Source organism: Mya arenaria, chromosome 13, assembly GCF_026914265.1.
Source record: "Mya arenaria isolate MELC-2E11 chromosome 13, ASM2691426v1".
NCBI lineage: Eukaryota > Metazoa > Mollusca > Bivalvia > Myida > Myidae > Mya > Mya arenaria.
Window position 1 is genome coordinate 39,654,598 of NC_069134.1, and position 27,530 is coordinate 39,682,127.

The 27,530-nt window shown below is 35.7% G+C and overlaps 1 protein-coding gene across 1 annotated transcript; it reads right to left on the reverse strand.

The window, feature by feature from the left end:
• Positions 1-534: 534 nt before the first annotated feature.
• LOC128214044 (acetyl-coenzyme A synthetase, cytoplasmic-like) lies at positions 535-26,938 on the reverse strand. Its single transcript, XM_052920277.1, has 15 exons — positions 26,601-26,938; positions 25,675-25,766; positions 22,612-22,715; positions 19,743-19,815; positions 17,396-17,471; positions 16,680-16,913; positions 15,091-15,283; positions 13,993-14,126; positions 13,160-13,292; positions 12,776-12,832; positions 11,690-11,770; positions 11,044-11,152; positions 6,688-6,887; positions 5,513-5,558; positions 535-3,374 (listed from the first exon to the last, which is right to left on the reverse strand). The coding sequence occupies exons 1-15, from the start codon at positions 26,918-26,920 to the stop codon at positions 3,175-3,177; spliced, it is 2,052 nt and encodes a 683-aa protein (XP_052776237.1). The 5' UTR covers positions 26,921-26,938; the 3' UTR covers positions 535-3,174.
• Positions 26,939-27,530: the final 592 nt, after the last annotated feature.

The following is a 27,530-nucleotide window of genomic DNA, read 5'->3' on the forward strand; positions in this document are numbered from 1 at the left end:
TGGGAGTGACCAAAGCCATAAACATGGGAGTAACCACAGCCTTGAACATGGGAGTGACCCAAGCCAGGAACATTGGATTAACCCCGGACAGGAACATAGGAGTAACCCCGGCCAGGAACATGGGAGTGACCACAGCCAGGAGCATGGGAATGACCACAGCCAGGAACATGGGAGTGACCACAGCCAGGAATATGGGAGTGACCACAGCCAGGAGCATGGGAGTGACCACAGCCAGAAGCATGGGAGTAACCACAGCCAGGAGCATGGGAGTGACCACAGTCAGAAGCATGGGAGTGACCACAGCCAGGCGCATGGAAGTGACCACAACCAGAAGCACAGGAGTGACCACAGCCAGGAACATTGTAGTGACCACAGACAAAAGCATGGGAGTAACCCCAGACATGAACATGGGAAAATCCTCATGCATTAACATGGGAGTTAACCCAGATATTAACATATGTAAACCCCAACATATGAACAAAGTAGTAACCCCCAATCATGAACATTGGAGTAAAAAAGCAAACTAAGTTTCACTAGTAGATCTCTTTATTCATTCATACAACAAACTACTTATTCTTACTACACAACAATTCACTAAATATATCCTAAAATTGATTTATAATGTATCTTACAAAAGGATTTTTAATTGTAAATATAGTAGAAAATAAATAGGATTACTTAAAAATTTGAATTGTCATTTTTAATTATACAGAAATACAAAAAGCAATCAAGTAAAAGACAAAAAAAGATATGTATATAATTCAAAATAATCTATTCCAGAAAACTTGTGGTGCTCTAACTAATCTCGTGTTTATGCAAATGACCGATTATTAAAGCTGCACTCTCACAGATTTACCCTTTTTACAACTTTTTCATTTTTTGTCTTTGAAAGAGAAATTTTGCGTAAATATCTGCAAACCAATGATTAAAGGTTGCTGACAAAAGATCAGAGCGCAGATTTGCATAATTCTGTTTAAAAGTTAATGTTTTATGCCTTAAACCGTTACTAACGGTCCCCCAAAGTACACAGCACAATTGTGTCAAACCAAAAATATTTCTGAATATTGTCCATAGAACTTAACCCCAGCAAAATTAACATCCCATTTAGACAAAAAATAAACATTTTGGCTTAATTATCATAAACAACCTAAGCTTATAACTTGTATTTTAAACAACAGCCCAAGAACAGATATCCACATACAAATACAATAGTGAAAAACAACAAATTTAAAATTGAAACAAAATTACTATTTGGTATTTTTATAATGTCATACAAAAAACGTATAGAGTAGCTTTATTGTTCTAAGCTATAAAGATTGCACGGTGCTGTATAGAGCATTATACAGAATGATAACAGAATAGTGTAATCACGCTGGCGTTATAATGACTTCATTGTGATCAAACGGAAATGAAATAAAATTGAATGTCAATGAAAATATTCAGAATCTTATATATACTTTGAGCAGTTAAGACCTTTCTGACGCTTAAATTAAAAATCAGCCATTTTTAAAGTTAATTAAGTAGCAAAACCTGGGGTACCAGGACAGGTTGGTCGAGACCTCAGGGTGGAGCCTGAACCATCCACCCACGTTCCTCTGCTTGCGGGCTTCAACCCTTGTGGAGGCGCTCCACTTCCTCTGGCAACTAACAGCAAACTTAGAACTGACTAAGGGAATCCGACTGTCTAAATAGCTTGTTAAAGCCAGAGTTATGGGCCTTGTCATTGACAATTTTGTACAAAGTTTGATGTGAATATCTTAAACGCTGTTCTAAGTTATAGCTGACAACACTCATATAAGGAATCCATTTTGACTTTGAAGGTCACTTTCAATATCGTTTAGAATATAAATAAATATAACAATAAATTACAGCCATCAAAATCCATTCAATCAAGCGTTAAGTAGAGTATAAATGAAATGTCATTATTAAATTAAATATCCCTTGTGTATAATAATGTGCAATAAATTATTCAGTCACCAAAATTAGACTTTTGTATGGACAAGCCCGAATGCTTATATCATTGTTTGGCATCTAATTTTTGATAAACCCTGCAGAATTTGAGCAAGCCCAGACAGCATTGTACCTGTGCAGGGCTTGAGGGATTGTGCTAATTTTGACCACTGAATAACATTAATAAATACAAAAATGTGCGAAAAATATATGTGTACATATAATTGCAATAATTTTCTGAATGTCAAGCTGTATGTATGTGCAGAGTACAATATGTTGGTTACATCACATTACACAGAACTACAACAAACACATAATACTATTTCCCTACAGTAAACATTGCATATTTTCTTGAGGTACAAAATGGTACTTTGTACATGTTTAACTGAAGCAAATAATAAATCCACACCTTAGTGCAAGAACTCAATTTCTCTCAACCCAGATAAGTAGATCCAATTATTTGGCCATGCTGGAAATCCTTATCTTGTCCATGGGCTAGGATAAAAAAGTAACCAGATAGAACTACTTTTTTATTGCCATCACACAATTACCTCCCTTGTTTAAGACTTGTCACCAGTAACACCATGGAAACTTGTCTTGTGGCAATATTTAAAATCCAAATAAATCATTTTTCACTTTAAATAGCACCAAAAAAAGTTTTTATGCTGCATTCAAGAAATAATGCTTCACTCTCCTCAGAACTATTTAAATAACAATTTGACCATTAACATAGTTTGAATCACTGCACGTATATCTATGACAACCACAATTTATCACATATCTATACGCAAATTATTTTCACTATGCAAAAAGAGTTCCAGCAAAGAAATACATTTTGACCTTATTTTGTTTAACTGAGGTGGGAGAAAAAGCATTTAACATGGCCGCTCATTTAAGATTCTGAAAAACACCCAACATTCAGGATGGGATGACTTTATCTTACGCCAGCAGCCATAGGTGATACTTATAATCCAGTTTTATTTCTGAATAAAGTTGTTGAGAACTTGCACAAGGGTAACAAAAAAGTCAATTCTGTTTATTATATTTAGCTCTTCACATGTCATTTCAATTTTACATGATTTTCAAGTTTAAATGTGTCAGCACAGCTAATGAAACATGACATGATTTGAATATTTTTAGCATTAATAACAGAAAAGCCATCTACATTTATATTGATTCATATTATGCAATGAAACAAGTTGGTCCACACTTTCAGCGAAAAACCTAAGCTGTGTCAGGTCGCAGTTTAAATAATATGTCAACCACACTTTCGTCTGCCATGGTTGTCACGTCGCCTATATTCCTGTCACCGATGGCAATCTTGCGGAGCACACGCCTCATGATCTTACCAGAGCGGGTCTTTGGCAGCCCGGGGGCTTCTTGAATGAAGTCGGGCTGGGCAAATGGTCCAATCTTCTCACGGACTATACAGATACATAAGTGAATAAATAAAGCCACCATCCAGTGTATGTGATAGCAAAAAATAACATTGATATTCCTTTCTTACACCTATCAATTAAAGGGGCTAAGACACCAGATAGTCCAAAATTCGGCAAATACAGTATTTCCTCAAACAAGCCTAGAATTGCCAATCTGAACTAGTATGATGATGATACATCACTTTACATGGTGAAAATAATTAACGCAAAAATCATATTGCTGCCTCACTTGTGCTTCCCTGTTTACAATAGCGCATAACAGTTTCCCAGTTTATATCATATCTGTTTATGAGAACAGATAAATTAACAGGCTCTATTTTTAAACTTACTGAGATATACGTGGAAGACAACCATAGTAAATTTGGAATTGGAACAAGAGCTGTCACAGTATGTGATGAATGCCCCCGAATGTGACATTGACCTACTAACAAGGTCAGTACATGAAAAGTTGATCTTGCCTTTACGTGTCAAATACATATGGCAAGTTATTTTAAATTGCCTCTGAACATAAAAAAATACCACCCATACTTGACAACCTACACTGTTATGTCCTTATATTCAGAATTCCCTTGTGAATAAACACTTAGTGTATCTTTCACCTTAGAGGTAGGGACATGGGTCTTGCACACGACACGTCGTCTTCGTATGTGGAACACATGTAGCAAGTGATTTTAAAATCTGTCCATACAAGGGAAAGTAACAGCACTGACACGACAACCTATACTCTATGTCCTTATATGCAGCACTCCATTGTGAATAAACACTAAGTGTGACCTTGACCTTTGAGGCAGGGACACGGGTCTTGCACACCACACGTCGACTTGGTATGTGGAACACATGTGGCAAGTTATTTTAAAATCTGTCCATACAAGGGAAAGTTACAGCCCGGACACGACAACCTATACTCTATGTCCTTATATGCAGCACTCCATTGTGAATAAACACTATGTGTGACCTTGACCTTTGAGGCAGGGACACGGGTCTTGCACGCGACACGTCGTCTTGGTATGTGGAACACATGTGGCAAGTTATTTTAAAATCTGTCCATACAAGAGAAAGTTACAGCCCGGACACGAAAACCTATACTCTATGTCCTTATATGCAGCACTCCATTGTGAATAACCACTAAGTGTGACCTTGACCTTTGAGGTAGGGACACGGGTCTTGCACGCCACACGTCGTCTTGGTATGTGGAACACATGTGGCAAGTTATTTTAAAATCTTTCCATACAAGAGAAAGTTACAGCTCGGACACGACAACCTATACTCTATGTCCTTATATGCAGCACTCCATTGTGAATAAACACTAAGTGTGACCTTGACCTTTGAGGTAGGGACACGGGTTTTGCACGCGACACGTCGTCTTGGTATGTGGAACACATTTGGCAAGTTTTTTTAAAATCTGTCCATACAAGGGAAAGTTACAGCCCGGACACGACAACCTATACTCTATGTCCTTATATGCAGCACTCCATTGTGAATAAACACTAAGTGTGACCTTGACCTTTAAGGTAGGGACACGGGTCTTGCACGCGACACGTCGTCTTCGTATGTGGAACACATGTGGCAAGTTATTTTAAAATCTGTCGATACAAGAGAAAGTTACACCCCGGACACGACAACCTATACTCTATGTCCTTATATGCAGCACTCCATAGTGAATAAACACTAAGTGTGACCTTGACCTTTGAGGTAGGGACACGGGTCTTGCACGCGACACGTCGTCTTGGTATGTGGAACACATGTGGCAAGTTATTTTAAAATATGTCCATACAAAGGAAAGTTACAGAGCCGGGCGGACGGACGGACGGACGGTGCGATTTTAATATGCCCACCTTCGGGGGCATAAAAATGCAAAAAATACATGTGTCGTAAGCGACAATGTCAATTTTATGTAAGTATATGACAACTTTCTTTTTCACTTTCAACTGTATCATCTATTGTCCAGCCCATTTTAATAAGCATAGATATATTGAAAACTTTATTAGTGTGGAGACTTGGATGAAAACTATATTGTAATTAAAGTCATTTGAAATTGTTTATTAATCAGCACTATGAATTAACATAAGAAACACATTTAAATTCAAACGTATAAAGAGTTAATGTTAAATAAATATACTGACCTTGCTTTATAAGCTCTACTGCCAATTCTGGTGAATAAGTAGATCCCTAGAATAAATTAAAAATCAAATAATAAGTATCTTCATCTAAAACATATTCGTGTGAATGGCAAATATATACCCACATTCATCTAGAGCATGGACGGGTACCCTTGTCCTGGGGACATTTTGGCAGTGACACGAGTACAATTTTAGTTACCCAGTACCTGACCAAAAAAAGCAATACCATCTTGAATCATCTTGTGTGCTTTTAAATCATTACACTTAATGAAAGGGGTTTTTCATCTCACTTTCTCATAGCTCACTTTCCATTTGACAAACGATAAAGTCTGTACTTGTTTTTGTTTCAGACGACATGGTTATTTTCGCCGGGCTTAAAATGGGGATAAAACCATGAATTTAGCAGCTCAGGGGCCAATTTCTCGAAAACTAATTGAGTCTGTTAGGACACAATTAATCTTTGCTCACTTTTTTTGTTTTTCTCTAATTTGTGAAATATTTACTATTTTAGAATATTTTTTATTGGTAATTGAGTTATCTTATAATATTTTCTATATTAAGTCAGATAATCACAAAAACTTTATTTATCAAAATCAGGTTAAAGTAAGAAATTTTGCTAAACAAAATAAGCTACTTAAGTCTGTTAGGCTTAAGAAGTTTTGAGAAATCAAGATCTGATGTGTTTATACAGCAGAGTGAAATGTATATACGGGAATTTGATGAATGGGAATTTGACGATTGGGTACAGTGGTCCAAAATTTCTACCCGTCCATGCCGTATTCCTTTCATTAGAAATATAACAACTCCAGACATTGGAAACTTTGGTAAGGAAGTGAAACAAACTTGTATCCAATTTTCTGCGTTAATATAATTGTCAAAACTAATTTAACAGACACCACTCTTTGTGAGAAACTGCAGATCAAACGGTACACTGTGTGACGTCAGAGCATGTGTGGTGAAGAGATTATTTTTATTCGCCTGTGTTGTTGTTTACTTCACACCATACTTCCTGCATCAACAGACAATAAATCAGTCAGTCGAGTACCATGTGTTAAATATTACTGGTTTTGACTTGATTCTCTTTGAATTTCTTATTGCTACTTTAAGGTTAAAATTGGGACCCAATTTTGTCATCTTTTAAGTGGAAAAAACCCAAACTGTAATCAAAATCTACTCACATTTTTCATGGTGACAAAGCAGTAGGTACACTCCCCCTTGATGCTGTGTGGGTGTGATACTACTGCCGCCTCCGTTACTGTCGGGTGTTCTACAAGGGCCGATTCTATCTCCGCAGTGGACAGCAGGTGCCCCGATACATTCACCATGTCGTCAATTCGACCCGTCACCCAGATGTAGCCATCTTTGTCTTTGTAGCCACCTGTGAAGGGAGAAAAGACAGGCTGATAATCTGAATAGCATTGATGTACAAATACAAAACACAAATCAATTTTCAAATAAATGTGGACTGTTCTCCGCTTTCATAAGTGTTGTTTGCAAGTTTTAAACAAACCATAACTACTATGGAGTAAGTGCAATACAATAGGATAATTGGTACTGCATTCTAATTGTGTTTCATTTTTTTGCGATATGTATTGCGTGTGGGTTTATGATGGGTATAAAATTATAAAACTTTATGTCTTAGAATCAGTCAATTTTTGCAGGTTTTTTCATACTAAAATACTTGGGTGTTTTTTTATGCCAAAAAACTTATTTTTTCTTCAAGCGTTAGTAACACTTTCAGCAATAAAATATTAATTTTTCAAATGTAGAAATGAAAACTGCGATCTGATCTTATGTCATCAGTCTTATATCACTGGTTTCCGGACATTTACACAAAATTGGCTCGTTCCAAGACAAAAATTCAAACCTTGTCATAACAGTCAATCTGTGAGAGTGTGAACTAGCTTTAGTGTGCATTACAGTGAAAATATTTAAAACAAGAGCTGTCACAGTATGTGACGAATGCCCCGAATGTGACATTGACCTACGAACAAGGTCAGTACATGAAAAGTTGATCTTGCCTTTACGTGTCAAATACATATGGCAAGTTATTTTAAATTGCCTCTGAACATAAAAAAATACCACCCATACTTGACAACCTACACTGTTATGTCCTTATATTCAGAATTCCCTTGTGAATAAACACTTAGTGTATCTTTCACCTTAGAGGTAGGGACATGGGTCTTGCACACGACACGTCATCTTCTTATGTGGAACACATGTAGCAAGTGATTTTAAAATCTGTCCATACAAGGGAAAGTAACAGCCCTGACACGACAACCTACCGTAAATGACTGGGGATAAGACGATAGGGGGTATTAGACGCAGGGAAAAAAATCTGTGAAAAATCCGAGAAAAAAAACTTTTAATCTATGTTTTTGGTTAAAAGACGCATAGAAAAAACGTCAAAATCGTCCGGCATTTTCAGCCACCATGTTTGTTGACAGTGACAAAATTATTTTTTTCGTGAAAATGGCGATGGTTATCTTTAAAACCATACAACCATACTGTCGAGAATGAAAAGTTATGTTATGCAAAAAATATTTTGACAGTGCCCAACTTTGTTTTTTTATATGTAAGTTTGATTATTGTTTAATTCAATTTATTATTCAAAATAATATTGAATACCGTAATTCACAAGAAAGAGTTCGGACACCATAAATTAATTATTTTTTTCGCTCTCCGAATACATAGAAAATTATCATTTTTACATTTTATTTACATGTTTGTTTAACCTGCCTTTTTTCTTCATGTTTGCTTTTTACCACTTATTAATTTATCCGTAGTAATCAATGGTCATAAACTTATTTATTACGCCTATAAGTGTAAATCCTTCATGAAGGTAATTAAAACACCATTTTATACATGCACTGAACTGAATAAACACATTCTATCGGCTTCAGATCAAAGAGTCACACTGTGTGACGTCACATAACTTACAGTTATACCCACGAGGATCTCGTGGAGAGCATGGACATTGCTATGCAGGATTAATGTATAACTGTACGATTATTGCTTCATATAGTCTATAAGTGTGGTACAAGTTTAAAAGCTTATTGGCAGATCGTTTTACAAACATGCCATGTCGATGTTTTCTTAATCCCTTGATTGCCCTTGTTGTTTGTTTAATCCTCAAATAAATATATCACACTTCCTTTTCAACAGGCAATAAATCGTTTAAAGGATGGGTAGTAACTAATTAAATTGTCTCAGTGGTGTATACGGTTAGGTAATCTAGCCAGGCATTGTAAAGATAAAAATCAATAATCTTCGTCTGTGAAACTTGGTAACTATGAAAGTTATGATTGATGTCCTTTGGGTGCCCGAAAATTAGGTACGCAAAATAAATTATTTTGGGAAATAATTATTATTTTTTTTTATTTTTGTTGAAATTATAAATGTCTTACGATATACCGTATCCCAATCTTCAACTACCGTTTTAACCCGTATATACTCGATCAATATGACGCGAGTAACATCCCTTTCTACATAAATCTAAACAAACTCTCGGCTTGAAATTGACCTCAGAAAAAAAGTTCAAAAAATTGTTACTGGGTATTATACGCAGGCATTTTTTTGCATCAAAATCTGAGGGAAAAAAGTGCGTCTAATACCCAGTCATTTACGGTATACTCTATGTCCTTATATGCAGCACTCCATTGTGAATAAACACTATGTGTGACCTTGACCTTTGGGGCAGGGACACGGGTCTTGCACGCGACACGTCGTCTTGGTATGTGGAACACATGTAGCAAGTTATTTTAAAATCTGTCCATACCAGAGAAAGTTACAGCCCGGACACGACAACCTATACTCTAAGTCCTTATATGCAGCTCTCCATTGTGAATAAACACTAAGAGTGACCTTGACCTTTAAGGTAGGGACACGGGTCTTGCACACGACACGTCGTCTTGGTATGTGGAACACATGTGGCAAGTTATTTTAAAATCTGTCCATACAAGGGAAAGTTACAGCCCGGACACCACAACCTATACTCTATGTCCTTATATGCAGCACTCCATTGTGAATAAACACTAAGTGTGACCTTGACCTTTGAGGTAGGGACACGGGTTTTGCACGCGACACGTCGTCTTGGTATGTGGAACACATTTGGCAAGTTATTTTAAAATCTGTCCATACAAGGGATAGTTACAGCCCGGACACGACAACCTATACTCTATGTCCTTATATGCAGCTCTCCATTGTGAATAAACACTAAGTGTGACCTTGACCTTTGAGGTAGCGACACGGGTCTTGCACGCGACACGTCGTCTTGGTATGTGGAACACATGTGGCAAGTTATTTTAAAATCTGTCCATACAAGTGAAAGTTACAGCCCGGACACGACAACCTATACTCTATGTCCTTATATGCAGCACTCCATTGTGAATAAACACTAAGTGTGACCTTGACCTTTGGGGCAGGGACACGGGTCTTGCACGCGACACGTCGTCTTGGTATGTGGTACACATGTGGCAAGTTATTTTAAAATCTGTCCATACCAGAGAAAGTTACAGCCCGGACACGACAACCTATACTCTATGTCCTTATATGCAGCACTCCATTGTGAATAAACACTAAGTGTGACCTTGACCTTTGAGGTAGGGACACGAGTCTTGCACGCCACACGTCGTCTTGGTATGTGGAACACATGTGGCAAGTTATTTTAAAATCTGTCCATACAAGGGAAAGTTACAGCCCGGACACCACAACCTATACTCTATGTCCTTATATGCAGCACTCCATTGTGAATAAACACTAAGTGTGACCTTGACCTTTGAGGTAGGGACACGGGTTTTGCACGCGACACGTCGTCTTGGTATGTGGAACACATTTGGCAAGTTATTTTAAAATCTGTCCATACAAGGGATAGTTACAGCCCGGACACGACAACCTATACTCTATGTCCTTATATGCAGCTCTCCATTGTGAATAAACACTAAGTGTGACCTTGACCTTTGAGGTAGGGACACGGGTCTTGCACGCGACACGTCGTCTTGGTATGTGGAACACATGTGGCAAGTTATTTTAAAATCTGTCCATACAAGTGAAAGTTACAGCCCGGACACGACAACCTATACTCTATGTCCTTATATGCAGCACTCCATTGTGAATAAACACTAAGTTTGACCTTTGAGGTAGAGACACGGGTCTTGCACGCGACACGTCGTCTTGGTATGTGGTACACATGTGGCAAGTTATTTTAAAATCTGTCCATACAAGAGAAAGTTACAGCCCGGACACGACAACCTATACTCTATGTCCTTATATGCAGCACTCCATTGTGAATAAACACTAAGTGTGACCTTGACCTTTGAGGTAGGGACACGAGTCTTGCACGCCACACGTCGTCTTGGTATGTGGAACACATGTGGCAAGTTATTTTAAAATCTGTCCATACAAGGGAAAGTTACAGAGCCGGACGGACGGACGGACGGACGGACGGACGGTGCGATTTTAATATGCCCACCTTCGGGGGCATAAAAATATGGTATAGATAAGATAACAGAAAGCAGCTTTTGCACAATACAAACCATCTCCTGTGGTGTAGTATCCGGGGAACTTCTTGAAGTAAGTTGTCTCAAATCTCTGGTGGTCCCCGTACACTGTCCGCATCACTCCGGGCCACGGCTGGCTGAACACCTGCACGAAAACAACACATTGTGTAGTTACTGAAAACAAATATGCTTTTTGTTTTAAACAAATGATTGGCAGTTCAAATCAATACCATATACACTGTAGTGTTATTACAGAATTCCAAATATTCATATTCAGTTTATAAAGAATTTGCTTCTAAAGGAAATCTTTTGAATGTCCCCAAAAGTTTTTAAGTCAAATACTATAATAAGATAAGTACTAGCGGTAGTAAAACAACCCAACACACTCCCCCACACCACAGGAGCATTAGTTCAGTTTAAACTTATTTATTTTACAACAATTGTGAAACAAGTTATTACAACATTATAGTAATCAGTCTTGTTGGCATGATGTTACGCCAGGGTGTGGTCTTGTATTATGGGGGAAACTGGAGTATCCAGAAAAACCCCACTTGTCTCGACCACAAACCAAACTCAAATGTGGCCAGGCTGGGAATCAAACCTAGGTCGCCTTGGTGAGAAGTAAGTATGCTAACCAGACAACAGGAGCATTTGTTGGTGTATTAGTTCATTTTTTACTTACAATATATCCCTCCACATCCACACCCACTTCTTTGCCATCCTCGTTCAGTATTATAGGCACAACGCCGAAAAATGGGAATGTCTGCAAAAAAACAACACTAAATCACACACACATTGGTCTACAAGTTTAAGGCAAACTCAGCTTGCATTTCACATACAAGACTGGAAACAAATTAAAACCGAATTAATCTTAAATGGAGTTATTTCTGAGGCTGAGAAACATTGTATATTATTTTTTTATTATAACACTGGAATTCCATGATTGAGATAGTTCATCTGTCCAGAGAGCCCATCATTGTCATACCAAATTGGGTATTAATACTTTATGGACCATGGCCAATACAGATATTTTTATTTTAAACACATAGGCTACAAATAGTTACACTATAAATCAATGACTGTATCTATTCCTCACATAAATTTACAATTTACTGTACAGGCAATAACTACAGAGTAAATTGTATGCTCTGTTTCAAATTAATTTGAAATTAAGATATTATGCCCTTAAACATTGTAACTAAATGTTGTCAAGATTGGATATCAAATGCTCTAGTAAATGAGCAGTCAAAGTGAATTTAGTAAATTTTTGACAAATGAAAGTTAATCAAACTCCAGATACTATGCACATACACCTAGTAGCCAAGTTTGGTAAAGAATGGATATGAAATGCTGAAGTTAGAGTGTGAAAAAGGTAAAAACTCAACTCCACAGTTAATAATGCAATATGACTACCGATTGAAATAACTCAACATTCTGCCAAGCTTGGTAAAAATTGGAAAAAAAGTGCTTAAGTTAAAAGGCAGACAAAGAGAATTCGATCAATTATGACAAATCAAGGGCTGTAACTCTCTGGAGTTAAAAGAGCAACCTGGCAATTGATCAACCTCAATCATTTGTTGTGCCACTGAACAATCAGCCCATTGTTTGAAAATTACTGGACAATATGTGAGTGAGCGGGTAATTATGAAAGTGTTATGCTGCAGACGACCACAAGGACTAACATGATCTCTATATGTCTGCCAGGCTACACAGTTAACTTTACAATCTAGACGAAGGAACTGGGAAGATTTTCCCAAATAAAGCTTACAGCTGATCCTGGTTTTGTTGGTGTAGCTCCAGGGAATGGTGTGATCACATGACCACCCTGAAAAACATAAATGGGTACATGAGTTATCAAAGTGCATAAAGTAACATATAGTAGACCAAGAATTACAGTTATATATCATGTCCAAAGAGTTCCAAATTAAATTAAAATAAAATAAACAATCATTTTAACTAACAAATACTAATATTACTTTGGAAATATATATTATAAAATACAGAACTACTTATTCGAAAAGATGATTATATGAAATGATCATACATAAGATGTGGCCTATGACATAAATACCAAATTAAAGGAAAGCTGGGATTCTTAAATATCATTTATATTTCCATACCGGTAATTAACCATGCCAGGGAATATCCTTACTGTTTCAGTTTGCCAGAATGTGTCCACGACAGCGGCCTGTTTGTTGCCCACAACATTGTAATACCAGAGCCAGGCCTCCGGGTTAATGGGCTCTCCTACGGTGGCGATCACTTTCAGGGAGCTGCGATCATACCTGGATAAAACAATGGAATGAAGAATATGATAGGATCTTTTCTCAGTCATTTTACCCAGTGTTCGACACTTACAACGTCCCAGCATTCAGAGGAAACCAAATTATACAGAGGGACTCCAGAACCTCCAAGACAGGTGGCCCAACAGGACTCCAAAATCTTTTGGGCATAAAGTAACAAGACAGAAACCAGAATTGGGTGTTCAACTTTAAAAAAGAAATTAATTAACAATTGTCAACATGATTTATTGGTGGATATTTAGTACTGGAGGTAATGAAGTGCAGACAACTACCTGTTTAATTTTTTTAGGATTAGGATTAGGATTAAATTGTTTGGCATTCTATTCATTTGGGTTTCATTTTTTCATATTTTGGATAAAAAGAGATCTGCATACACTTGACTTTAAACTCTCAAGCATGCAAAACAATAATGAAATTGCCAAAACATGCAAACAAAGAATATAACAGGACAGAGTTCAACTACATGGTGACATAGAACGGAACAGAGATCACCTACTCGGTGACATAGAACACCTACTCGGTGACATAGAACGGGACAGAGATCACCTACTCGGTGACATAGAACGGGACAGAGATCACCTACTCGGTGACATAGAACGGGACAGAGATCACCTACTCGGTGACATAGAACGGGACAGAGATCACCTACTTGGCTATAACTTATGGGACTGAGTTCACCTACTTGGTGACAAAGTCATCGCCAAAGCCCATCAGTGTACGGATGGCAGTTGGAGCAGTGTAGAACTTGCTGACGCGGTATTTCTCTATGATTGCCCAGAATCGGCCGGCATCTGGGTATGTAGGCACCCCCTCAAACTGTAGACATTGAATATCATAAGACAAGGTACTTGTGTCATAAATATATTACAAAAGATGCTAACAGTATTTGCTGTTCAAATAAAAATAACAATAAACTTGTGCTGTAACAGGGACAATCTTATGAATGGCAAATAACATCTTTTGGGGAAGATATTTTCTTGGCTAATTGCTAGTATTATATATTGAAAATAGTTCTTAATAATATTACTGAAAACTTGCACAATACAGGAAAGATCTATAAATCTTTTAAATATAAAACTTTTGTCTATATCATCAACCTTGAGCTGCCTAAAACACAGGATTCTGATAAAAATAGGCTAAAATATTATGTAGAGGCAATACTGCAGACAACTCACTAAATTTGAAATGATCAACGCTGATTAGTTTTGCTGCAATATTGGTATATAAGGGACAAAGTCAACAGAAAATTTATCATTTCCAGAGTTTAAATATTGATTAAATGGAAAGTGCCTTTTGGTGACATTCTAAAAGACAGGATATAAAATAAATTAACAAGAGTGCTGTGGATCAAACACTTACATTCATCTGTAATTCTTGAGAAAGGGCCTTAACTCGAGAATGACTAAAGTAAGAATTATGGGGCTTGCCATACATGGTCATATTAACTCTGCTAACATTTACCTAATTCAATTTGAATAATTTTTGAGTAATGGGCATGGTTTAAGTTTATCCATTTTGTTTTTGTTTTGAAAAAGGGGCACAACTTGACAACTATTACAGTCAGTGTCTATCTATACTTGTGCATATTGTCTCAGGCAACATGTATACATGTGTATTTAATATGAGTATCTTACTACAGTTTTTGGGTAATAATCTGCTAAAGGCGACAAAATAACATAGCTAACACAATATTTTAAAAAGGGTAAAAACTTTGTAAAACTAGTGTTATCAAAATATTCAATTAGTAATTGAATGTAAAAATATGAAACTATATCCCTACAATGACGCCAGTAGCACCGTTGAGCAGTGGTCCGTAGGTGACGTAAGTGTGTCCCGTAATCCAGCCAACATCGGCTGTGCACCAGTACACATCGTCGGGTTGGAAATCAAAGTCGTACTTGAACGTTGTGGCAGAATACAGCATGTAGCCTGCCTGTGTGTGTAACACACCCTTCGGCTTGCCTGTGGAACCACTGAAATGTATGGAAAACATTCAACTTGGTAAGTAACCTAATGGAGGATAATTGTTAGTTTCAATGTAAGATTGTAATATATTTCACCTCATGAACACCAAAATTAATTTCTTGAGTGGCGTAGCCACGAGTGAAATATTCACTTTTGGTGTTCTACTGCTATCTTACACAGAAACAAACAATTTTTCTTTTTATTATATGCCTGAAATTGGAATTAAAAGTCATTTAATTACACTTTTTTGAAAAAACATGCCAATTTGTATGTGCCTGTGACATCATTTTGGAAATGACGTCGTTGAAATTGTTATTATTAACTGTAAATATTATGTATTTATGAGTTGATTACTTTGTGGAATAGAAAGAACTGTACCTTTCAAATTCAACAAGTATACTGTGAAAACAAAATATGGCGACACAAAAATTATAAAAATATGAATAAACCTAAATCATGAAACTAAGCTAGAATATTGTAAGTCATGTGTTAAAGCTGCACGACCGTTTCTACAACTTTTTTATTTTTGTCTTAGAATGAGCCAATTTTTGCGTAAATGACTGAGAACCAGTGATATATGACTGCTGACAAAGGATCCGATTACAGTTTTTCATACTTAGAGCTTTAAGTAAAAAGTTGATAAAGACCTGGCCCCTATTTCTCGAAACTTCTTAAGTCTCTTATAACAGGATTAAGCTAAACCCACTATTTTTGCCTTTCAAGATTTTGCGTTTTATATACTCCTTTAAATGTTTTAATACTTAAGATAGGAATTATCGTTACAATTATCACAATAAAACATTTTTCATTTATAAAAAATCACTATAAGTATGTATTTTGGCTAATTGAAATAAGCAACTTAAGCCTGTTAAGCTTAAGAAGTTTCGAGAAATCGGGGCAAGACTATTTGTTATGTAAGTAAGCAGCACAACCAGGAGTGACATTCATATTTGTTTTGGACTTATTGTTGTAAATAAAGAACTTCAATTTTGTAGAGACTTTTTAAAGCTGCACTCTCAATGATTGTCAGTTTTGACACTTTTTATATTTGTCTCAGAATAAACTGATATTGGCATCAATGCCTTTGATTCAGTCATATCAGATAACACACAATAGGACAGATCTCAATTGTTAAGTAAATTGCAGAAATCTTTGTTTTTTTTCTTATAGCATTAGTAACACTTTTAGCCATTAAACATAAATTTTCTAAAGTGAATATGATAAACTGAGATCTGATCTTTTTTCAGCATTCTTATATCACTGGTTTTCACATTTACACAAAAAATTAATTATGGACAAAAAAAGATAATTCTATGAGAGTGCAGCTTTTAAACCCCTCATCTTGTGTCTAAAACACAGGGCAAGATGAATCAACACTTTAATGTCTAAATGTCAACGATATACCTTGTGTAGAGCATGAACAAGGGGTCTTCAGCATCGAGCCACACAGGTGGACAGTCTGGGGATGCCGCTGCCACCAGCTCATGCCACCATTTGTCCCGTGGGGCATGCCACTCAATCTTGAGCTGGGGAGAGGGGCGTTGGCCAGGGCGCTCCTCCACGTCACGGTCATTAACCACATATTCCTCCTCAGGCAACAGGTGCCGACACACAACCACATGGTCCACCACATGGCCCCTGGGTAACAAACATATATGATGTGGTTGAAATTTGTAAAGACCTCTTATATAAACAGTGTGTGTATACCACATAATAAATTACGTCATAAATGCTATGTTGAAGGCAACATTTTGCTTCGAATTATGACTTAAAATAAAGATAACTTTTCTTTTTCTATGGTAATGTTATCTTTGTTTAAAAGTCTTCATTTGAAGCAAAATATTCCCTGGTGACGTAGCATTTATTACGTAATTTATCAAATGGTATACACGTATTTCTACCTATGAGATGATAGTAAATCTTTTTGGACCTACCAGTCATTAAATGTTTGTGCCTATTAAATACATAGTTAAAATCTTGTTATCAGTATTATTTTCTCTCCATAAATGCATTATCTTGTAAGCAGTTACAGGTTTATCACTCAAAAGTTATCTTTGTTATACATGAGTATGTATTTATTCTAAATAGTGTCACTTTAAGCAACCATCTTTGCTACTCACTGCTCTTTGCATTTGTCAACAGCACTGTCCACGATGGCCTTCAGGTTGAGCAGCTTGGACCCTCTCCACACACCATCTGATTATAGATCTCATATCATATACGCATGAACAATATGTGTATAGTTGCAATGCTTTGTGCCATAATTTAGACATACATGTTATGATGTAAATATGTTCTAGTTTTAATATGGATTAAATCTAAACAGGCTGCATTTAATAAAGTTCGAAATTCAACACTTCTGTGCTAACATTTTCCAATATCAATAGTCATTCTCATGTTGGAATTTCTAAATAGTTAATAGAAATTAATATGTAAAATTTCTACATAAAAGCTATGGTATTCACATCTTTAAATTTTAAGAAGATATTCTTTCACATGCTAACATTTTCCAATGATGGTCATTTTCCAGTGTGATCATTCATTTTCCCACATTTTCCAATCATTCAAATGCTAACAATTCCCCTAGTGATGATCATACATTTTCCCACATTTTCCAATCACCCAAATGCTAACATTTCCCCTAGCAATAATCATTCATTTCCCCACATTTTCCAATCACCGAAATGCTAACATTTCCCCTAGCAATGAACATTCATTTTCCCACATTTTCCTATCATCCAAATGCTAGCATTTCCCATAGCAATGATCAATTCATTTTCCCACATTTACAATCATCTTAATGCTAGCATTTTCTCTAGCAATTATCAATTCATTTCCCACATTTTCAATCATCTATTAATGCTAACATTTCCCCTAGCAATGATCATTCATTTCCCCACATTTTCCAATCATCCAAATGCTAACATTTCCTCGGGCAATGATCATTCATTTCCCCACATTTCCCAATCATCCAAATGGTAACATTTCCCCTAGCAATGATCATTCATTTTCCAAAACATTCCAATCATCCAAATGCTAACATTTACCCTAGCAATAATCATTCATTATCCCACATTTTCCAATCATCCAAATGCTAACATTTCCCCTAGCGATGATCATTCATTTTCCAAAACTTTCCAATCATCCAAATGCTAACATTTACCCTAGCAATAATCATTCATTTTCCCACATTTTCCTATCATCCAAATGCTAACATTTTCTAACAACGTTTATTCATTTTCCCACATTTTTCAATCATCCAAATGCTACCATTTCCTAGCAAAGGTTATTCAAATGCTCACATTTTCCAATAATTAAATCCTTAACTGTTGGTTCGGGTGAGGGAAGGATAATTGAGGGGGTTGCAGTTATAGGAAGCAGAGAGTTGTGACCTGGGACAGGCAGGAATGGAAAGGTTGAACAATGTTTACATAGCGTTTTAGCTAGAGGGTTGTGGGAGAGTGCTGCTCCCTTTTCTTTTTTGGAAGCACCCTCCTGCCCTCATGGAGACCAGAATGTGTTCCCTCCTGCCTTCAAAGAATTAAATGCTTAAGATAATATTTATTTTGTTTTGAGTACAACTTGAAATTTGATTATGAATTCAAACAAACTTTACACATATAGTAGTTGAAACTTAATATAATTTCAATTTAATAGGAACAATTTCTAAAAAATATCCATGATATTCATAATACTTTAATTATGCATAATTATTCACTGCCTGATTCAATGTCCTTACGCACCCTATCCCTTTTCTGCAGCACCCTGTCCTTTTCTGCAGCAACCTGTCCATTTTTAAATGCCTAAGACCCTAGTTTAAGGACATGTAGTTATTTATGAAAAGCCCCTAAAACATTCTGTAAATTACCTATGACATGCTTTTACTATCTAACATCCATCATTACACAAAATCAAAAATAAACAAGAGCACATCAGAGCAAACACCAACGCTCATCTGTTTTTTTTTCCTGTTCAATATGGGGATTAACTCAACAATTATCAAAGCTGCACTATCACAGATAGACAATTTGGACAGTTTTCATCTTTACGTTCGAAAATTGAAGTTTTATGCTGAAAAACACATTTTTCTAAAACCGTTAAAACCCCTTTAGCCACAAAACTTTTGAGTTGAAGTTTGCACATAAATATTAAAAACCATGATCTAATATTTTGTCACCAGCCTTAAATCACGCGCAAAGATTGGCTCGTTCCAAGACAATAAATAAAACAGTTGTCAAAACAGTCAATCTGTGAGAGTGCAGCTTTAAAGCATGAATTATGGGCCTAATGTCCAACATGTGCCTTATATATTGTCTATGGCCACATGAGCACCAAGTATCATTTTAATAACGTGAATGGCTGGTTCAAGTGTTTGAACTCGGACGACGATGACACTGACGCCACCACTAAAAACACCAAGACTATCACGATAACCCGAGATCAAAATCAAACTATTAAATGAAATACCTGATGTGATTACAACTGAACATTTAGCATCTATTATTCTGTCAGCTAGCGATTCAGACGAAAAACCACCAAACTACAATGCAATGAAATAAACATTTTTAACATATTGTCAAAACCCGTTGGCTCGATTTCGCTTGGCTCGATTTCCTCATTGGCTTGAACTGGATGTAAAGGACCGATTTTGTTTTACACTTTTTAAGCAATCCCGCTCGGCTCTATATTCACGAGGCTCAAAGTATTTTGGCTGGTCCCTGGGATAACGAGCCAACAGGTTTCTATTGTACAACAAGGAAAATGCATACATGTAATAAAGCAACTTGGATAACATTACAACAGTGAAACACATAACGGTCATGGGCTGTGCAACAGGAATACATTTCAAGTAAATGCCACATTTTGTACTGATTATAGTTTAGGTGTTTTCTTAAACTAATAATGAAAGGATTTCTTCCTTACTTTACTTTCTACCGTCTTAATTAGTACAAAAGTCAAAATTAGACTTTTGGATGAACAAGCCCGAATTCTTATACATTGCTTGGCATCAAATTATCAATTCTATATTTGAGCAATTCTTTAAGACATTTTACCAGTGCAGGGATTGTGGGCTCGTGTTAATTTCGACCACTGCTATAAGGATTATTGTTTTTCTCACATTTTTGTGAATTGGGCCAGGCTTTTTGACTTGTGAAAACAGCGAGACTAAATTGTGAAAGATCCAGATTTAGATTTTATTATCAAAATGTCCATGAACAAAACAAACTATATTTGTCAAATTTGTGAATTTTGGTACTACTTTAAAATTTATGATTATTTTGTTTGTTTTTTGAATTGAGAAAGGAGCCCGATTTCGGCCCCATATTAGGTAGAAGAAAAACCTTGAGGGCCAAGGATGCGAGATAGTTTAGAAATGATCTACATGTACAGTGTATGCATCACTGACTGTGATTTAGCTAGTAAGAGTTTTATTTATATTCACTTTGAGAATTAAGTTTATGCACCACATGTTGTAACTAACACTGCAATATCACATTTACACAAGTGACCGAATGCTTTTCATAATTGAGAATCGAGCCCTAGCATTCATGAATAAAATGGAGCAGGTGGGTTCAAATACTAGAAGAAATATGTGTATTTTTAACGATGTATGTGGGTTCAAATTCCAGAAGAAATATGTGTATTTTTAACAATGTATCCATAACCTCCGTCAACCATTTAATATTGAGTATGCTATAACTGTGTATATCATTATAATGTAATTTTGTAATAAATACTGTTTAAACAAATTTTAACCTTACAAGTCTGCTGTTTAATTATTGTTTTTATCAAAATCAAAGTAAAAGAAATGAATAATGTACATTAAAATTCAAGCGCTTTTACATTTTCCTTATAAGACAACAGTATAATGATAAGGTTTAATGGGCGAAGTAAAGTAAAGTAGTTTAGTAACACTAAAATTGAAATGTGGCAAATGCTTGTACATGTATTATGCTCTGAAGGGACATCTGATCAGATCTTCTTATAACTGAACACAGATTGTTGGGTCACATCAGTTAATGACTGCCTGTAAGTTTGTTTTACAATTCAATGGAAACTCTAGATTCAGCAGTTCTCGCAAGGAACTTATTTTCTGGGATTAGGACCCTTGGCTGATATTCATAAAACACCTTGAGTCATTCCTTAACTTAAGTCGATGTTTAAATCTTCATGATCAAATTAAAATGTTCATAATCAAATTAAAAGAAAGATATGATTTTAAAATAAATTAATGTTTATTTAATTACATCCATATTTTTTTTTTTTATCTCAGATAGTATTAAGTTATCAAATGACAAGTGAGATACTTAGATTACGAAAACGACTTGAGTTAGGCAATGAATTAAAAATGTTTTGTGAATACCGGCCCTGGATGGTAACTGTGTGCAGGGGTAGAAGAGACTGAACTAGATCTGTTTAACATGGCCTTTTCTGAAGAGAACCTGAAGTTAGGATGAAACGGATTTTCGGCTCTATAAGACGTTCTGTCAAAGAGTCCACCGAGAATCCTGCGAACTGAAATCATATGTTCATGTGTACAAAACTGGATAAATCTCAAAATGCTAAGATTGAAATGAGGATTCTTCATGTCTACATAATATTTCCTTCCACCTCCTAGAAATTAAATACATTTACCTGATCATGATTCTTAAAGCTGCACTCTCACAGATTTACCTCTTTTTTATTTTTTATCTTGGAAAAAACAAATTTTTGGCGTAAATATCTGCAAACTGTTACTAACGATTTAAGAAAAGCGCATAAAACATCAAATTTTAAACTAAAATATAAAAATCTGCAATCTAATTTTTTTTAAAACTTCATTTTTTTTCAACCGTTAATAACGCTTTTAGCCATAATATGTAAATTTTTGACATATATATGAAAAACTGCGACACAATGTACCCGGTAACCTTAAGTCAGCCTTCTTATATCACCGGGCGTATTCCAGACATTTATGCAAAATTGGCTTATTCCAAGACAAATTTAAAACAAAAATTGTCAAAACAGTCAAACTGTGAGAGTGCAGCTTTAAATTAATGTATACAGGGTTTTCAGCACATTGATAAAAATGCAGATTGTAAAAGAAGGTCGGGGGCCTTTAATAGGTTAAATATTTGCACAAGTCAAACATTTCCTTCTTTCAATGATTATGATACAGTTGAATTCGAAAAAGACTAACAATGTGATTATTCACAAACATGTACAAATGGCATAATTAATCAATGCATATACAAATATTAAAATATTCATGAAAAGTAGAGGGTGCTTGATGTCATCCCTCTCAAAGTTTTTAAAATATTCACCATGTTAAAAATTCCTCCCTAAAAGCACTCACCACAATGGAGTGGACGGCTCCTATTCGTGCACAGGCGAGAAGTGCCACAGTGATGTCGATGATCATTGGCATGTATATGGCCACACGGTCACCCTTCTGTACTCCTAAAATGGGATACGAAGCTTAAAGTGACACTCTTATTCAAAATAAATACAAACACATGTATAACAAACATAAATTTTGAGTGATAAACCTTTAACAGCTAACTAAATAATGCATTTATGGAAAACGAAAATTGCTGTGATAACAAGATTGTAACCTTGTATTTTATAGCTGAAAACGCAAAAATATTAAATGATTGGTGAATGCCAAAAGATTTACTGTGATTTACTATAGTCTTATTAGATAGAATTACCATGTTCTCTGCACCTTTCTTTTAAATTGAATTGGTATCCTTCATAAGAACCATTGTTTTCGACATTTATTCATCCTTTTTGGTAAATCAAAACAATTGTATTAATTGTGGTAAATCTTATTTTTGAGTAAGAGTGCATCTTGAAACATTATATATTTTATAACCATTGTGAAGAAAGTTATGATAACTTATACTAAGTCACTCTCGTTGGCACGATGATGCGCGAGAGTGTGGTCTTGTGTTGTGGGGGAAACCAGGGTATTGGGAGAAAACCCACTTGTCCGACTTGGTGACACTAGCCAAACTCACATGCTACATCACTAATGCTACCTCAGAAGACAAAAATTTGAGAAAATGAAGAATTTAAACAAATTTAAAGTTACTATTTATTCACCATATTAAATGAAACATGGCACAGACGATGCCCTTTACTTAGCTCGGCCTTTGGTCTTTTACATTAGAGTTTGATTGAGGGTTTAATTTCTTAAAACACTTTAAAAACCTTTTCACAAAGCTGCCGCCTGATAAAGCACTGTCAAAATGTTATTTTGGTAAAAGATTTGTTTAAAGGCCTAGTTTAAGGAATGTTTTGCATGATAATCCCCTGCTGTGCATCTCCTGTTAACAATAAGGCCATTTCCTGTGTGTTTCTTTATTGGCTCAGGATCATTTAGGGTTGACACTTTTCAAGTAGATGATCTCATTGTCTCGCTAATACATATAAACAATAAGCATAGCTAATGTATTCATTAACCATTGTTTTATCCAAATTGTAAAGCATTTAAATCATATTAATGGCCTATTATATGTAAAATAACTCGTAATTTTTATTCAAAGGCATTGTAATAATAATATTCTCATCATTAAAAACAACAACAGCTAAAAGACAAGATGTATTGTCTATTTCTATAATTAATAAAACCTCTTCAACTGGACACTCAGATCGGAGATCTGATAAGCAGCACAAGGCAATTAAGATAATGATCAAAACAGAAAAGTTGTGTACTATACACGGATGGTGGGTCACTTATAGAAGGCTTTAAATAGACCTTGACGGAAATTAAGGGTCACTTACAGAAGGCTTAAAATAGACCTTTACAGAAATTAATCAATTTATTTGACTTTGGTGATTAAATAAAGCCGGACTCATTTTAAGCGGCTTTGTTTCAATTAAAATGTTGAAGAAAAAGAAAAGTAATCTTTGCTTTAAGTAATCATTCAAGGCAAAATGTTTGCTGTTCGACGTAGCATTTATTATGTAATTTATCACATGGTATACACACACTGTATATATAATTATATATAGAAATGTGTAGAAGAAGACAAAATGTTTGCATCAGATAAAATTGAAGAGAATCACAAACTGTGTAAATATATATAGCCGTGCTGGACAACTTGATCTGGCATCCCCCCATGCAAGATGAGTCACACGCTGTGACGTAAAACTTTCATTTCACTTTATGTAACCATAATATCGAGATTTCCATTAATGATTTCCATAACATTAACTTTACAAAGAAATACCTTCATAACAAAACGAAATAACCTTAAAAGACATGAAACTGAAGGAACTTCTTGATGTATGCAGTGAATAGAAATTACTGCGCGTCATGGCGCCAGTACCCATCATCGCACGCGCTTTTTTGGTGAATGTACAAAAAATGCACTTTTCTATGTATTTTTTCACAAAAAAATGTAATTTAATGTGTGCTAGAAAAATATCAGTCATCTGTTTCCGTTTCGGATAGAGCCTCGTTACCTGGCAAAGCAGGTGACCTAGGGTCAGATTTTTCTATTCGAAACGGGAACACATGACAGATATTGTTAATCCCCTGCAATAGGAAAATTTTTCTCTTCAACTAGCCATATTAGACATATATTTGTTAGAAATTGTGTAGGCTTTTTAAACCAAGTAGCTATAGGCTTTTTAAATGATCTGAACTGGTCTTGTCTAAATTGAAATAAGTGATATGAAGATCAAGTTTCCAGGGTCTGTAATACAGAAGCATCCTAAGTCATAATGGTACCTTTTCCTTAACGATGCACTCTTACTCAAAAAAAAAATCTACCACAATTAATGCAATTGTTTAAATTTACCGAAAAAGGTGAACAAATATTGAAAACAATGGTTCTAATGAAGGATACCGTATTTAATTTGAAATACAGGTGTAGAAAACATGGTATTTCTACCTTTTGAGACGAAAGTTTATAACTGAAAGTCTTTTAGCACCCACCAGTCATGTTATATTGTGGGTTTTCAGCTATCAAATATATGGTTACAATCTTGTTATCAGTACCGGTAATTAATATTTTCCCATAAATGCATTATCTAGGAGATAGTTTAAGGTTTATCACTCAAAATTTATGTTTGTTATAAATGTGTATGTTTTGATTTTAGATAAGAGCATCACTTTTAATTCAAAAATTTCCTTTTCATAATGGTATTAAATACTGATAGGAAGTTTTATGCATAAGGGTTATTTTGAAATTAAATTAAAAATGAGGAAACTTGAGATGTTCAAAACACAATTTCACAGCACAATTTTTTTTCAAGAAATATAATAACCTTAACATTAAATATTTTTATGTTTTTCTACAATAGGCTATTATACAGGCCCTGATTTTTCCTTTATTTGCAAGACAGTGACAATTCAAGTTCAAATGACATCACTACATCAATTTAAACTGGCTATGATGTTGACACTTACCCAAGGATTTGAGGACATTTGCAAATCTGCAGACCTTGTCCTGAAGTTCGCTGAATGTTACCTTTCCACAGTCACCAGGGTCATTTCCTTCCCTGGAAAATAACAACAAGGCAAGGTCAGAATAGTTGCACGCTTTACACATTAAAACAGGTATTTCAAAAACTGGCGATCACTCAAGGTTCAAGCTTAGTCCCGACCATTATTCCTTCTATTTTCATATAAAATATACTGACACTGAGTCAAAACCTTAATAAGTCGTGGAATCGAGCAAGATTGCCGGTCCCAAATACACAAATCATGCACAAAACCTTATCAATATACGACAGTTTTTGAACATATGAGTGATTTCCACAATGCAATACATAATCAATGACGAAAGAAACTGAAGACTTCAAACTTTGAAAATACATTGTTAGACATTTCATAACAGTCTAAAATGGAGACTTGGGTCATTGGAACATCGGATCACTTGAGGTTTAAGCACAGTCCCCAGCTTCCTAAAGTGATCACATTTTTACCGTAGTACCACAGACCTAAACCATTTATAGGTCCATGATAGTACAGATGTCACAACCCATTTTAACAATTTTACCTTGCAAATTAAATTTGTTATGGTTTAGGCCATGGTTGTGGTTCCAATTACCTGACCCAATTTTTTTAAATTGTGGCACTTTTATTTGTAAATACAGTAAGGTGATACAATATACTTGTATTTGTGTCATACATGTTAACTCTACCAGCGGTCAGTAAAATATACTGCTTTTGAGACCCTTCTATGCCGCTTTCTCGTCGAAATCTACCACTAATGAAAGCTCTTTTAAAAACCCTCAATTTTTTTATATTGCTAATTATCAACATTAATTTTCAGATACATAGATTGTAAATAATGGCTTCTGGTGACTTTTGTAAAAGAATACCATCCATACCAATAGAACGCAATCTTGCTTCCATTTCCACTTTTTACATGTCTGTCAACTGCGTTATAGCAAACGTTTGTTTTAGCTCCCTGCATCCACTTAATAAATATGGGGCCATTTCTCACATCGAAGTTGTATTCGAGAAATTTGCCGGTTGGGCCAGACTCCCAGTGAAAAGCTTTCGCTATGTCTCCCCAAAACCCCACCGGATCCTCCACCGATTTCTTGTACATTTCCCTGTACTGGTCCATACTTTTGACATGCGCTTCATTTTGAACTTGCGACGGTGGTGGAATTAGAACCGGCGAAGGATGATGATTGTCGGCCATTTTGAACGTGTATGTAGCGTTTATAGCCCGGCACCAGCGATCTGGTACCAGCGGGACATTGTTGTGATACCTGGCATCACAACCGTGATATGAGTTTCAATATATGAATTTTAGCGTTTTTATCACGTCAAAATAAATCGATTTACATAACTAAAATTGCTTCGGATATTCTTAATACAAAATAAGTGACATGGATGTTTCATGTAACTGTTTTGTTCGTGTGTTTGGCGCACGGGCCACTTATGAACACCCTCGGCTCAACTCAGCGTCAACGCAGGGGCTTCGAGAAAAGAAACACTCGCTAGGATTGCACGTTTTCTGTACCAATTTTTATTCATTTTATATCAGTAATGTATTATATTGATTAAGTTTGTAATGTGTCCAAATGCATCACCACCTACCAGCGAATGCTGATTTGCGAGTACCATCCTAAATGTTTCCAAACAGCAAAACCCTACAGCTAAGCAGCCTCTTACAAAAAAATAAGAATAAAATCAAAAGATCAGTCAAAGTCCTAGTAGTGAACTGTCGAACAATTGTAGACAAAAAGAATGAATATGAAAATCTTATTCACTCCACCAAACATGATTTAGTCATTGGAACTGAATCC

What these genes read in the sequence shown, in the direction of transcription:
- LOC128214044 (XM_052920277.1), bottom strand. Translation starts at nt 26,920, where the DNA reads ATGGCCGACAATCATCATCCTTCGCCGGTTCTAATTCCACCACCGTCG. An exon ending in TTGTTCATGCTCTACACAAG is followed by an intron (nt 15,284 to 16,679) that starts GTATATCGTTGA and finishes CATACATTTCAG; the next exon opens with TGGTTCCACAGGCAAGCCGA. An exon ending in ACGGTGCTACTGGCGTCATT is followed by an intron (nt 14,127 to 15,090) that starts GTAGGGATATAG and finishes CAATGTCTACAG; the next exon opens with TTTGAGGGGGTGCCTACATA.